The sequence below is a fragment of the Vombatus ursinus genome, unplaced genomic scaffold, assembly GCF_900497805.2.
Source record: "Vombatus ursinus unplaced genomic scaffold, bare-nosed wombat genome assembly UNPS02014773.1, whole genome shotgun sequence".
Classification (NCBI taxonomy): Eukaryota; Metazoa; Chordata; class Mammalia; order Diprotodontia; family Vombatidae; genus Vombatus; species Vombatus ursinus.
Window position 1 is genome coordinate 37,642,392 of NW_020954551.1, and position 15,983 is coordinate 37,658,374.

At 44.9% G+C, this 15,983-nt stretch overlaps 1 protein-coding gene across 1 annotated transcript in view; it reads right to left on the reverse strand.

Annotated features, from left to right (window-relative positions):
* Nucleotides 1–15,983, reverse strand: part of PLXND1 (plexin D1) — a 200,568-nt gene that overhangs the window by 139,032 nt on the left and 45,553 nt on the right. Inside the window, exons 2-3 of the mRNA XM_027863909.1 lie at nucleotides 10,745–10,921; nucleotides 2,935–3,066 (exon numbers count right to left, since the gene is read on the reverse strand). Coding sequence (XP_027719710.1) covers nucleotides 2,935–3,066; nucleotides 10,745–10,921 — 309 coding nt within the window. The remainder of the gene's footprint in view (nucleotides 1–2,934; nucleotides 3,067–10,744; nucleotides 10,922–15,983) is intronic.

A 15,983-nucleotide genomic window follows, 5' to 3' on the forward strand; every position in this document is an offset into this window, starting at 1 on the left:
ACTACTACTACTACTACTACTACTACTACTACTACTACTACTACTACCACCACCACCACTACCACTACCATTACCACTACCAGTACCTGTGTGACCTTGGGCAAGTCAAGATGGGTTTTGAAGGATGGACAGAATTTTGACAGGCTGAGATGAGGGAAGGCAGGGCCTGATGTGATAAGATTAGAAAACACTCTAGATTTAGAATCAAGAGAATCCAAGATCCTAATCTGAGCTCTACTATTTTCTAGCTGTGTGATTTTAGACAAGTCACTTAACCTGTGAAGCTCAGTTTCCACTTCTATAAAATGAGGGCATTGGATTAGACAAACCCCAGAATACCACCTGGCACCTCCCTGTCCTGCAATCCTAGGAGAAGGTGATCACAGGTGGAGGGGAAGGCATAGGCAAAGGCCCAGAGGCCAGAAAGTGTTGAGAAAGCAGCTTTGGGACTATAAATCATCCAATCTGGCTGAAAGAAAGGGAGAAGGTAAGTGAGGCTGTAGAGGACAGTATGGCACCAGATGATGAAAAGCCTTGAATGCCAGGCTCAGATGTTTGGTTTTTGTCCTCTAGAGAGCTACTGATGGTTGTTGAGCAGGAGAGTGTCACAAAACGGCACCTTAGTAAGAAGTTAAGCTCTGCCCATATCACAATGTACAGAGGGCCAGCCTTGCTGCTATCACATTAATATAAAGACTATAGGACTTAGAGCGAGACAGGGCCTTATTGATCCAAATGCCACATTCTACTGATAAGAAAACAGCAGGCCAAAGGTGAGATGACTTACCCACTGTCATAGTGGTAATCATTAGCAGAACCAGAATTCGAACCCAGGCTCTCTGACTCCAAAACCTAGTTTCATTATTCCCATTTTACAGATAAGAAAGCTGATGCTCAGAAGTTGTTACACAGCTAATAAGAGTGCGGGCCAGGGTTCAAACCCAAGCTCACTGGCTCTTCCCATTAGCCCTCACGGTCTCCATGGGGCTCTCTGCTCTCTTGAGGGTAGAATAATTAGAAGCACGTATTCTTGCACAGTCAGGTTTGTGGAAAGTCTAGGGGTGGAGGGAAGAGAGGGAACCACAGTCAGTGCTCTCCAAGGTCCAGCACGCCCTGTCCAAATGCAGGAGGATGGTGTCCCTGGGGCTCTGGCCAGCAGGAGCTCTGAGCTCCTTGGCAACAGGGGCCTGGGCCGGAGGCCCTGTGCAGGCTCATGTCTGGCTTCAGGGGAGGAGGGAGAGAGGGAGATGAAGATGGTGATAAGGAGTTGCTTGGCCCGGCATGGCCGGTCTGGAGGGAATTATGGTCAGAAAATAAAAATATAAAATTAGCGGTTCCTGCTTTTGTTTCAACAGATTAAAACCTAATTTAAACCAGAGCTCGACTCCTCTCGGCCAATCAGGACTCTGAGGAGAGGTAACGGAGGGGACCACTCTCCCCGCAGGTAAGGCAGGGGCAGAGGGCAGAAGCCTGCATGGAGGCTGGAAACCAGGCACTTAGCCCGGCCAGCACCCAGAGCAGCGCTTTACCTACCTGGGTCTCAGTCTCTCCAACCCTAAAATGGGATGATGATGCAGGCTGCTGATTTTTTTTTTAAATAAAGGGTTTTGAGATCCTACCCTGGGCAGTCAATCCAATCTTCTTTTAGATGCTTCCCTTGATTACCACAGCCCACAGGGATCTTTCCCTGCTCTGAATTCCTACCGCATTGACTACCTGTCATTTTGATTTTACCACTCACTCACACAGTGTCTTCTTCTATAATTGCTAACTTGAATTTCTCAGTCAGAATAGTGGAACTGAGGAGGCTTGCAGGTCCTAGAGAGGAGTTAGGCCTCTGTGGGGTTCTAGAATCATAGGATCAAACCTTTTGGGCTTGAGGTTCATCTGTCCAGCCCCTTGGGCAGAGGAGGAAGCTAAGGCCCAGAAAAGTCCCATGACTAGCCCAAAGTCACACAACCAGTAAATGGGGGATTTGAACCCAGATCTTTTGACTCCAAGTCCAATGTTCTTTCAAGTATACCACCCCGTTCTTGGTCTTGGGTCCAGGGCTCTCTAACCTGAGATGGAAAAAGCGTATGGATGATACAGGAATGAGGATATAAGCAGGACTATGGTGGGGGCCGTGAGGGAGCTTCCTTGTGGTTGCTAGCTCATTGCTTCAATTCCATGCAACAAGCATTTATTAAGCACCTACTATGTGCCAGACATTATACTAGACCAAGGGTGGGGAACCTGTGGTCTCAAGGCCACATGTGGCCTTCTAGGTCCTTGGGTGTGGCCTTTTGACTGAGTCCAAGTTTTATAGAACAAATCCTTTTCTTAACGGGATTTGTTTTGTGAAGTTTGGATTGAGTCAAAGGGCTGCACGTGAGGACCCAGAGGGCCACATGTGGCCTCAAGGCTGCTGGTTCCCCACCCCTATGAAAGACCTTCCCCTCAACAAGCTTATCTTTTATTGGAAGAATACAATAAGTGCCCAAATAAATCAGGAAAAAGTATACAAAGTAATTTCAGGAGAATGTGGAAATGAGTGAGGAAAGGTCTCGTTTTTAGAGTTGGTGTCTGAAATTGTGCTTTGACAGAAACTCTCTGACACAGATTTAGCCCCCAGTTCCTCATTCAAAACTGGGTGCCCTGTTCTGGAGCATAGGAAGAAGCGTCTGTATAAATGAGTTGGTAAACAGAGCTGTCATTGCCTCATAGCCGTGGTATGGAAACCCGGTCCCAAAGCATGAGCTCGTCCACGACACCCAACAGACAAGGTTCCTCCAGAGCCGCTCCCCCGTCCCCCAAATGCTGACAGAGCTCAGAAGTCACCTCTTGCCCTCTCTAAAGGGATACTCAGCTGCCCTCCCAATCAGGAAGATTCACCCCAGACACTCCAGGCCACAGACCCACGGGAGGGATGGAGCCCGCGGGGAGGGTCCTTACCTGGTGGGATGTCATCACATAGAGGTAGCTGGGGTCCGAGGGGTCAAACTGCATGATGTGGTGCACCGCCTCCCCGTAGGCCACCGTGACAGACTTCCTGCTCATGATGCTCATGGTGCTGTTCAGGTTAATCTGCCAAGAAAGTAGGAGGCAGAGCCCAAGGCGATTAGGGTAACTGGTAACTGGAAATCTGCCGATCAAGCAGGGCTAGGAGGGAAAAGCTATTAGGGTGATTTTGGTAAGGAGAAGGGCCTCCTCTGAGAGAACAGAAGGGGAAAAAAAACACAAGTGTTTTCCAAAGTGGAAAAACATGACCACTTATCAAGGCTTTGGCATTCACCATCATTAGGACATCATTTCTCTGACCAGGAAGGCTAGAGAAACTTTTAGTTTGCAAAAACGAGCTAAGAGTCTTCTCACTGTGCCAGCATTCATCATGCGTAAATCACCTCTGACATCTTTGCCATCCCCTCTGCCTGGAATGCTCTCCCACCTCCCCTGCCCTATCCAAATCCTACTCATTCACTGAGGCTCAGCGGGTCACACTTAGACTCTCAGAGCTAGAAGGGATCCCGGAGGCCAACTGGCACAAAGGCACAAAACCCTTCAGGGCCATCCTCAACAAACGGTCATACAGCCTTGCTCCCCGAGAAGAGAAAGGTGTTGTTGGCCAGGCTAGCTCAGTTCTACCATCCCCTTCAATAGAAGACATGATGTAAAGGGAAAAAAAATACAATGAATTCGGAGTCAGAGGACCTGGGCTTGAATCATGACCGCTAGTGACCGCCTCCAGGTGACCTTGACCAAGTCCCTTTACTATGCTGAGCCTCATTTATAAAATCAGGGTGTGGGATGGGGTAACAAAAAGACAACTTTTCGATCCCCCCCTGCTAGGGTCTCCCCTCTGTGAATCATTTCCGATTTATCCTGTCTATATCTTGTTAGCTGTGGCTGTTTATATGTCATCTGCCCCATCAGACTGTGAGCTCTTTAAGGATGTGTCTTTTCCCTTTCTTGGCATTCTCAGCACTTACTTAGCATAATGCCTGGCACATAGTAGGTCAGCATTATTGACTGGACTTTCCCCTGGTTACATGGCTAGTAAATATCTGAGGCAGGATTCAAATCTGGGTCTCCCAACTCCAGGCCTGTCACCCTTTCTACTATGGCAGGTAGCCTTTTTTTTTAACATGACCTTCAAGATCAAAATCCAATGTTTGAGACAGTTCTGTTAGGAAATCCTTTCTCACACAGAACTGAAATCTGTCTTTCTATAACATCTCTCTTTTCCATCCTAGTTCTGAATTCAAGGCCAAGCAGAATGGATAAATATAATCCTTCACCTGCATTAGAACCTTCAAATATTTGAAGACAACCTTCAGGTTCTCCCTAAGAGCACGGGTGTCCTGGGCCCAGTTCTTGTAAGAGGCAATTGTTAAATTTTCAATGGGAGTATTTACACCTCAGAAAGAGGCAAATGTTAATGCTGATTAAACTTAGAAGTGTATCCTGGATTCATCCCTCCCCACCCCCCCAACATCCCCCACCCCAAGCTATTTGTTAAACATTTATCATCACCCACATCCCTAAATCTCCTCTGCCCTAGACATTACCAACTCTTTCAACCAATCTTGGTACGGAATGGATTTGAATACCCCTTGGCCATTCTGGTGGCCAACCCCTGGCCATGTTCCAGTTCACTAAGGTCCCCTCTAAAATGGGATGGCACGGTCTTCCAGATGCGTCTGAGCAGGGCAAAACCACCACTTTCCTCCTGCAGAGTTAGATTCTGCAGGTAGTGACTGGCTGACTTCTTGCCTGATTATAAGGCATGGTACAAAGCACAGTTCCAGACGTGGTCCTCCAAGTACAGAATCCTGGATGACTTGAGTGCAGCAGAAGAGGAAAGGGCCTTAATTCGCTCCATTGAGTATGGACCTGTATGGGGGAGCAGGCCACCTGGGACCAGACGCAGGGTTTGGATTACAGACCCAGAGAGCCGGAAGAGCAGAGAGTCCAACTAGGCCAGAGGCCCAGGGCTCTCCCCTCTACTGTCCCATGTGGCTACTGGCACGCAGCCAGACTTCCCCAGCTGACTGGGTTACAAAGGAGGGAACCTTGAGAGTTGGGAGGGCACTTGGGTTGAACTGCCTTTCTCATCCCAGGGTTTGATGTCCCCTCCACCCCGGGTGTCCGGACAGCTCTGATGAAATGTGTTTGTGTTATCCTCAAAGAAACAAACAAACTGGTGGTTTCTAGGACCCTTCCCAGCCCTCCCCACCAATCAGTTCCACGGAACACTCAGATCAAAGTTCCTTCCCTCTCACTAGCTGAATAAAAGGGGAGCCCCCCTTGACCTTTCTGCACACCAGCCAAGGCACTGTCATACACATCCCCGGCACCCGCTCCTTCAGTGGGCCAGAGAATGAGGTAAGAGTCAGACAGGGAGTAGCAAAACCTGGGCCAAGCCCAGGCAGGGGAAATGGAGCTGTGTTCTCTGGAGCGAGGACTTGGAGAAGCCCTGGGCTGTGCCATGACCCATTCTGTTCCCTCCAGGGGATTTCCCAGTGGCCAGGTTCAGCACCAGACTCCCTCTGAGACCCAACTTCACTTCCCCCGGATTCCCATGGCCTGCTCTACAGACATCAGATGGCATCTTCTCCCCTCCTCCTATCGGAAGCCAGTCAAACTACCATTCACGTCCAGGTGCCGTCTCTACCTAGACAGGTCCGAGTTACGACCTACAGGGAGCCTCCCACATCCTTGGTTAACTCGAAACCCCCATGGTACAAGGGCTTCTGGTTAGACATCTGTGGATGAATTAGATTAGCAGTATCTGAGTCAATTATCCCGGGCAGCCTGTCTCTAATGGAGGTTCTGCAGATGAGGCTGATTTTCTCTGATAGGATAATAGCTGCAGAGCTGTTAATCCTGCAGAAAGGTGTAGAGGGGTTTGGGGGGCCGTGTCCCCACACCCCCTCACATCCTGCCCCTCGCCAGGCTTCAAAGGCTGCTGCACAACATACACTTGGCCCCATCCTGTACACGAGACCCTTGCCCAGGCAAAGATGGGGGAAAACTTTGGCTATTCTAAGTTCTCCCATCTCTTCCAATGGCAGACAGGCAGGGAGGGAGATGGGGGGAGGGGTGGGTTATTGGATTCGCTCTTCTCTCTTCCCAGCATTTCAATTCCTGAAACCACATTATGGGCTACTGCCTCCAGGAATGTGACCACCTGGGACTGAGGTCAAGCTGCTGGCCCTAGAATGTTACCGTGAAGAAGAACACCGGCTTTTTGGGCGAAGGACCTGGATTCAAAACCACACCTCTGCAACCTAATATCTGTGTGACCTTGGGCTCCTCCCAGTTTCCTCAACTCAAAAATGAGAGGGTTGGTCTAAATGACCTCTGAGACCCCTTCTGGCTCTAGCCCTAAGATTCTACGTCTGTATCTAAGATGCAAAACAAATCAAAACCGGGAAAGAGAAAAAGGAAGTCGAAGATATACCATGATGATAATGATAATAACAATAATAATAACTAGCATTTATATTGTACTTCAAGGCTTGTAAAGCACTACGTAAGCATATATGTGTGTATATATAAATGTAATAAATGTATGTAAACATATCTCTGTAAAATCTTATTTGATCCTCACAAACCTATGATGGAAGTACTATCACAACCCCCCATTTTACAGATGAGGAAACTGAGGCTGGGACATGATGTGATTTGAGCAGGGTCACTCAGCTATAAGTATTCAAGGCAGGATTTGAATCATGGGTCTTCCTGTCTCCAATTCAGTGCTTTATCCACTGGACCACCTAGCTGCCATAGGAAAGACTCTGACGGAGAGTCACAGAGGTCAGATGTGATCTGCCAATCCTTCTACTCTCGCCCCTGTCCCTGCAAGGTCTTGGTTACCAGGAGGACTTCAGTTCACATGTGGATTGACTCTTTTTCTGAGGAGGAAAAAGGCAGCGGGAGGGAGGGAAAGGAGGGAGATATTGGTGGGCCTTTCGCTTAAATGGGGTTTTAAAAACCTGATCTAATCAAGGCCAGAATTTACTGTCGGGCCTTGCTACTAATCAAATGCCATACAATGAGATTTCTAACTGATGAACTCCTATTAGCCATGCTCCCTGGTCTGGGCAAAGAGCTCAGAGACCTTAAATTCTGATTAATGTTCAGCACCGACGAGTGTCGGAAATCACTACCTATGAGCTATGGTTTGTAGCAGGATTCAACCGGAGATATTGATCAATCAATCAATCAACAAGCCTTTATTAAGCCCCTATTATATATCAGGCCCTGTGTGAGGGACTGGGAATAAGAGTACAAAGAATGCCACTAGCTTCGTTCATAAGGGGTTCAAATTCTAACAGAGGAGAAAAGTTCATCTACAAATAAATAATGTGAATCGATAGAAATAAATACAAAGTAATTAAATACACAGCACTAGCATTTGAGGGGGATCGAGAAAGGTTTTTATGCAGAAGATGGTGATTGAGCTTTGTCATAAAGGAAGGGAGGGATTCTCGGAGGCAAGGTACTTCCAAGTACGGCAGACAGCCCAGACAAAAGCATGCAGAGGGTGGCTGGGATGAATGAAGAGGGGAGGCGGAGGAAGAACAGAAAGGAAAGCTAGTTAGTATGGGAATGGGAATAAGATCCAGGGAGGCTGGAAAGATGGGTTGGGGCCAGGTTGGGGAGGGCTTTGAAAGCTATTTAGAGGGATTTATATTTTATTCTAGAGGGAATGGGAAGCCACTAGTGTTGGAGGAGGGGAGTCACATGGCCAGAAAATTACTTTGGCAGCTGTGTGAAGGACAGATTGGAGTGATGAAAGACTTGAGGCAGGCCAATTAAGGGGCTGTTGCAATAATCTAGGTGAGAGGTGATGAGGGTCTGCACTAAGGTGGTAGCTGCGTGTGGAAAAGGAAAGGCTTGGGTATGGGAGATGTTGTCAAGATAGAAAGGGCCAGATTTGGCACCTGATTGGACATGCGGGGTGAAGGAGGGTGAGAGGTCAGGAATAATGTGCTAAGGTCACAAACCTGGAAGATGGAAAGGGCGATGATGCTTTCAACAGAAATAGTGAATTTCAGAATAGGAGGGACATGGGGGAGGATAGAGTTCTACTTTTGACATGTTGGTTTTGAGGTAACGCCAGCACATCCACTTTGACATGTATAATAATTGGTGAGACAGGATTGAAGCTCTGAAAAGAAACTAAAGTTGGAGGGTGTGTGTGTGTGTGTGTGTGTGTGTGTGTGTGTGTGTGTGTGTCTGTGTGTCTGTGTGTCTCTGTGTGTGTGTCTGTGTGTCTCTGTGTATATACTACATGGTTTATGGTTAAACCCATGGAAGCTGATGAGGTTGCCCAGAGAAAGTAAAGGCAGAAGAGTACTGGGCTAGAATGGAACCTTAGCAGGTATGGATGAGGAGACAGTAGTGAGGATAGAGAAGGAGCAGATAGGTAGGAAAAGAATCAGGAGAACGTGACATCATGAAATGCCAGAGAAGAGAGGGGGGCCACAGCCTCTAATGCAACAGGTAAACTGGGAATGAAGACTGGGAAAAGACATCAGATTTGTAATTAAGAGATCGCTGGTTATTCTGGAGACGGCAGTTTCAGATGAGTGATGAGACAGGAAGGCAGACTGCAAAGGTTTGAGAAATGAGAGGAGAGAAAGTATAGATGACTTTTTCTGGGAGTTTGGCTGAGAAAGGAAAAGAGATATGGGATAATGGCTTGAAGGGATGGTAAGGTCTAGTTAACATTTTTAAAGATGTCTGAAGACAATAGAGAAGAAACCAGTGGATAGGGAGAGGTTGAAAGGGGGTGTGTGTGTGTGTGTGTGTGTGTGTGTGTGTGTGTGTGTGAGAGAGAGAGAGAGAGAGAGAGAGAGAGAGAGAGAGAGAGAGGGAGGGAGACAGACAGACAAACAGAACAGGCAGAGACAGGGAGGATTGAGGATGCTTGGCTTGGCAAGCAGAAAGGTCACCTCATTGTCAGACTAAGAAAAAAGGAGGAGCAAGTGTCAGATAATGTCAAGGAGTTCTGAGATAGACTGAGAAAAAAGGAAATTCATGGCAAATGATCCCAATTTTGTCAGTAAAGTATCAAGCAATGATATCAATCAGGGTGAGCCTCCAAGTGATATCCAAGGGTGTAGAACCTACGGTCCCAACCTACGGCAGCATGTGGCAGTAGGTTCCCCAACCCAGAATGGACTATTTAGCAGTGGTGTAAGCTAGTAGAGTGTAAGGTTCCTGAGGGCAGGCTTTTTTTATTTTGCATCTGTATCACTGCACCTAGCACAGTGCCTGACACATAGAACTGAATTATTATTGAATCCCAAGGGAATGGCAACCATGGAGGGCAGTCTCAAAAGGCCCACACCACTAGACCCTCCCTGGCTGCAGCTATTGGGCCTCAGCATTTTATTTTTTTTTTTTGAGGTAAAAGGTCATAGCATTTTATTTTGAGTTGTCTGATGGATCATAATAATCCATTGATAATCAATAATCCACCATCTGAGAAATGCCACAAGCTAATCAGAGAGAATGTGATACTGGTGGGAAGTCAGCATTGGGAAAAAGCTGAGAGGACAATTTTAGCCTCAGTCTAAGATGGGATCCTCCTGGTTTAGTTTCCCCATTATGTTCCTTTGAAAAGGAATGTTACCTTCCTGGCTATTCCTGAGTCTGGCTGTGAGGTGGATTTGATACTGCATGGTTGGAAAACTGTATTATCTGAATCCAAACAGAGCTAAGGATGTTTTATCCTGTCACATCTGGGCCCTACAGTCTTTTTTGTCAGATTTGTGTCTTCCAGACTACAGGCCATTCACCTACAGTTGACAGCAAACAGCAGGTACCAGCCAATGCCTCCCCCGCTCACCGCTCCCTGGATGCAGCCTGTGCTAGGTTCCAGTCAACCTCTTCTTTGGGACCCCCTTGAGGCAGAGACAGCTTTACTCAGCATTTTATTTTACTTTTTTTTTAAGCAATTGGGGTTAAGTGACTCTCCCAGGGTCTCACAGTTAGTAATTGTCAAGTGTTTGGTCTGAGGCTGGATTTGAACGCAGGTCCCCCTGACTTTGGGGCCAGTGCTCTATCCACTGTGCCACCTAGCTGCCCCATGGGCCTCAGCATTTTAGAAGGTGAGAGGCAGTGTGGCCATGAGGAAAGAGCCTTGGATTCTAATCAGAAGACACAGGTTTAAATGCTAGCTCCCTCCCTGACTTGGTAAATCACCTCCTTCCTCTGGGCTTCAGTTCTTCATCCGTAAAATAAGGAGATAGTATTATCCCAGGCTTAAAGCTAGAAGGCACCGCTTCATCCAACCTTCTCATTTGACGAATGAGAAAATTGAGGTTTAGTGACACAAATCGTAAAGCGGCAGAGTCAAAGGCAATTTCTGAACCTAAATTCTCTGATTTCGAGGCCAATACTTTCTCCACTATGCCACAGCACCAGATGAGCTAAGGTCCCATCCAGCTCTGACCTTATCTAAAGTGTGATTCTGTGAGTCCAGGTCAGACAATGGAACAATTTGGTTTTAACACTAACCTTCTTATTAACCAGCTATCTTATTTTCTATTTCTGTGTCCAATGATGACATATTAAGACCTGCCTCAGAAGGGTCTTTTGGGACAGAAAATTCATGAAATAAAGCTTGAATGATCAATAGCTCATTCCAGAGGCACAGCCAAGTGAGCTCCTGTCCCTGGAGAGCTGGTGGCAGGATGCAGCCACCTTCCCAGGGATTGAGACTCGACCCGACCCCAACCAACTGCATTACCTTGAGAAGCCTCCCATTCGCTGTTCCCAGAAACACAACAGTGTAGTTGTTGACACTGGCCACAGCCACAGAAGTTAGCCCCAGGTAGCGAAACACTGGCATGGCTTTGAGAGGTTGCAGGATGGAGAGTGGATGCTGGAGGTGGGCAGCACCACAGTCTAGCTGCTCTGGCTGGAGCTGGAAGATGAAAACAGAACATCATTCTCCTGCTCAAAACCTGCACAACTCCCCACTGTCAACCATATCAGACACAATTCAAGGACCTGGAAAAATGTGTATCAAAAACATTGACTGTTTCACGTTCCCAACCACGCTAATCAAAGAATCACTCAGAAAAGAAAGCAGTGATCCCGAGGAGTAAGCATAGGTTCCCTAGGAATAAATTATGCTTGACTGAACTCATTTCCTTTTTTTAAAACATTAAAAAAATTTTAAAGCAGTATTTTATTTTTCCAATTACATGTAAAGAAAATTTTCAACATTATTTTTATAAGATTTTGAGTTCCAGACCAAACAAGAGATAGAGAACATTATAAATGCAAAATGGATGATTTTGATTACATTAAATTGAAAAGTTTTTGCACAAAGCTGATGCAACCAAGATTACAAGGGAAGCAGAAAGCTGGGAAACAATTTTTACAGCCAGTGTCTCTGACAAAGGCCTCATTTCTAACATATATAAAGAACTGAGTCAAATTTATAAGAATACAAGTCATTCCCCAGTTGATAAATGGTCAAAGGATATGAACAGGCAGTTTTCAGAGGAAGAAATTAAAGCTATCTATAGTCATATGAAAAAATGCTCTAAATCACTATCAATGAGAGAAATGTAAATCAAAACAACTCTGAGGTACCACATCACACCTATCAGATTGGCTAACATGACAAAACAGGAAAATGATAAATGTTGGAGAAGATGTGGGAAAATTGGAACACTAATGCATTGCTGGTGGAGTTGAGAACTGATTCAACCATTCTGGAGAGCAATTTGGAATCATGCCCAAAGGGCTATAAAACTTTGCATACCCTTTGATGTAGCAATACCACTTCTAGGTCTGTGCCCCAAAGAGATCATAAAAATGGGAAAAGGACCCACATGTACAAAAATACTTATAGCAACTCTTTTTGTGGTGGCAAAGAATTGGAAATTGAGGGGGTGTCCATTGGAGAATAGCTGAACAAGTTGTGGTATATGAATGTAACGGAATACTATTTTGCTATAAGAAATGATAAGCAGGCTGACTTCAGAAAAACCTGGAAAGACTTGTTTGGACTGATGCTGAGTGAAGTAAGCAGAATCAGGAGAACATTGTGCACAATAACAGCCATGTTGTGTGGTGACTAACTTTGATAGACCTTGCCCTTCTCAGCAATGCAAGGATCTAAGACATCTTCAAAAGTTTCATGATGGAAAATGCTATCTACATCCAGAGAAAGAACTGTGGGATCTGAATGCAGATGAAAGCATACTATTTGCTTTCCTTTTCTTTCATTGTTATGTTTTGTTTCTTCTTTCTCATGGTTCTTCCCATTAGTTCTAACTCTTCTTTACATCATGACTAACATGAAAATATGTTTAATGTGAATATATAAGTAGAACCTATATCAGATGACATGTGGTCTTGGAGGGGGGGAGGAGAGGGAGGAGAAAATTTAAAACTCAAAATCTTATGGAAGTGACTATTGAAAATTAAAAATAAATAAATTATTAAAAAGAAAGATTTTGAGTTCCAAATTTTTCTTCCTCCCTCCTTCCCTCCCCTTCCCCTCTCCCCAAGATGACAAGGAATCTGGCATAGGTTATACATGTGTAATCATGTAGAACATATTTCCACATTATTGATAAGGTTACAAGACTAGTAGATTAGAGAATGCCATAGGTATTCCGATGCCATCATGCCAGAGAATGCCATCATGATTTTAGCTAGGCATTTGACAAAGTATATCACAATAGTCTCTGCACAAGATGCAAAGATATGGACTAGCCAAAGACCAGCGGTATACTGAACCTGGTTCATAGCAGCTCATAAGAGCCAACTGTTAAATTTTCAATGTGAGCCCTTACACCTCAAAAGCAGCAAACACTACAAGTCAGGGCTTGGTTTACTGTTTTGTTGATTGTCTAGACTTTAAAAAGTTATGGAGAAAATGTTAATAATGCAGCTTAAATTTAAAAGGGTATTGTATATGTGTTGCTTTTATTCCTGCAGTCAAACATTTACTAGCACATCCCAACCAAAGACTGTTCCCTACTCCCAGCTACAGATTGTCTCCTACTAACACTATTTATAGACTGAACTCTAACTCTGGACACAGACTGAACCCTGACCATTGCAGCAGACTAAGACCTAACCCTGGCCAACTGACTTGCAACCACGTACCAATAGTCACAAGGACGACCAGACAAAAGGTGTGTGGATGATTCAGTGTCGCTTGCCCCAGATGCTGAAGCCTCATCTCACACCATAGGTCATTATTCCTTTAGTAGGAGAATATGCACCACTATCATCAAAGCTAAGGACACTGGTGGTGAGTGTTACACACAACAAGTTCAATTTAACAAGAATTTATTACTCAGGATTGGGGATATAAAAAAGATAAACTACAGAGGCAATACCTTTGAGAGGATTACATTCCCTCAGGAGGAGAAGAGGAATATAACATTGCAGGGAAAAGAGTGCTAGATTGGGAATCTGAGGGCCTGAGTTTGAATCCCTCCTCTGACATGTCTTACCTGCAAGACTTTGAGTAAGTCACTGTTCAGCCTCAGTTTTCTCAACTCTAAAATGAGGGAGTTTTACTAAAAGTATCTTCCAGCTCTAAATCTATAATCCTATGACAAGCCACTGACCTATCAGAAAGCCAAATAAAGGACTTCAGGAAGGGGGACAAATAAAGGACTCCATTTGAGATGGCAGAGAGTTCAGTCAGTTGGGCAAGGTTACATGGAGGGTTAGCCCCAAGTTGAGCCCTGAAAGTTACACAGGACACGTCCCAGATGAACAAAAGCAGCATAGACACAAAGAAAACTGCCTGGCAAATATGTCTTTGGAAGTGTAAGCTCACTGTAAGCCTTCACTTCTTGTACTAAAATGTCTGTGCATAGCCACTGTATTCAGATGTGAGTAAATAGTGAGTCATCAGGTCCCTTCTGAATCATAGCAGGCGGCATGGGAGAAGTGGGCTTGGTGAAATCTTGGGGTGAGATAGAGAGGGAGGACCCTGAAAGACCATGGAAGGGCACAGAGCGAGGGTGATCATGGTACTTGGCAGGTACCCTCTCCTTCTTCCTTCTATCTACCAACTTTTGCTATTTGGCTGCACAGGTCTCCCGGATCTGCCCGCTAGGCAGGGTTTCAGATGGAATGGAGGAGGGAGAGAAGGAAATAGTGAGGGAATGGGGCAAAGGGGTCCTCCCTTTGCTGATCTTCCTTAGTCACAGACTCCATTTCCCATTCGGAAGGGTCTACGTACGTGCCTGGCCAACCCCTTCCCACCCCCCTCCTTAGGATCAGTGGGTATCTGTTCTATGCTCAAGACAGCTTACTTAGAGATTTATGGAATACCAGAGCTAGAAGGTACTTTAGAGATCATCCAGCCCAGGGTTTCTTAAACTACTTTTAAAAAATACATTGGGGGCAGCTAGGTGGTACAGTGGATAGAGCATCGGCCCTGGAGTCAGGAAGATCTGAGTTCAAATCTGGCCTCAGACATGTAACATTCACTAGCTGTGTGACCCTGGGCAAGTCATTTAACCTCATTGCCTAGTCAAAAAAAAACTCATTGATAATTATTTCAATATACTTGGCTTCCTTTTCAATCCTATGTATTTTTTGTATTTTTTTAAATTTATTTTACTCTGAACTTAAGAAATAAAACAAGCATTTCAGTAACATATTATAATTGAAAAAAAGATGATTGCACATGAAACTGCAACTATATTATGTATGATTTGCTATTCCTTTTAAATATATAATCAAGTTATCATGTAACTTTATTTTTTCCCCTTTTTCTTCCCCCCCCCCATGGCTACCATTAGACACAAATATATGTGTGTATACATCCATCCATACATATATACACAAAACTATTCTATACATACTTCATTTATCAGTTCTTTCTCTGGATGCAGATAGCTTCTTCCTTCATAGGTCCTTTGAGTATTATAAATACCCAAATTAACTACAATCCTAAATATTTTATTTTATGCATTTAAAACCATTCTGAGAGAGCTCCATAGGCTTTAGTAAACTGCCAAAGGGGTCCATGATACAAAAAAGGCTGAGAACCCCTGATATGATCCATTTGTAAAATGATTTACAAACATGGAAACTGGACCAGAGAGGGGAAGAGATCTGTCCAAGACTGCAGAGTAAGTTAACGACCACATCAGGACTAAGACCTTGCTTTCTAATCTACTCTGGATAAACAGCATCTGGTATGGTTATTCTGAGAAGAGAAACCCAAGTCCAGTTATCTCTTCTACATCACGACTTTCCCCATCCCGGTTTTGAAATATCACAGCATAAGAAATTAAATGGGAATTTCTTGAGAGTTTTGCAAAACATGCAGACAACACGAAAAGGCCAGCAGACAACCCAAAAAAAGTTTAGAAACTCAGAAATGCATAAAATGTATGCATAGTATTGTATAATATCAACATATTTTATCTTTTAGAACCACAAATATACCTAAATTTTATAATAAGGCACTGTAGACACCCCATAAAAGAAAAAGAAACAATTCAGACTTCTTCTCTGGTACAAAAGGAGGGCCAGAAAATTTTACACAGAGTTTCCAGATCACAGGGATGTCTCGCCCCTAGCCCTAGTGGCATGAAAGGGATAGCTGTAGTTCCTCTGCCCTGAATGGGGCTGGGAGCAAGGAGCAATGGGTTCTGCTTTGGTAACTCATTTGCCTTGTATGTTTGAGCAGATCGTTCAAGCTCACTTGGTTTTGTTATCATTGCACTGCAAGGATCTCTTAACATTCTTTTTAATCCCATGATGCCAGCATTGCACCTGCCACCGCAGCCACTCAATAAATGCTTGTTTCTTAGATTCCTCACCCGACTAATATTCTCTGGTTTGGCACCATTCCCTTGTGGCCCCAAAGCCCGATCTCTCCATCTCCCCTTTCTCATTACTCTAACACTTTATGGTCTCACCTTCTTAACCTCATCCTTCCTCTCACCTCCCCTTGTTGCCACTCTCTTACTGCTCTCTGCCCATGACCTGTT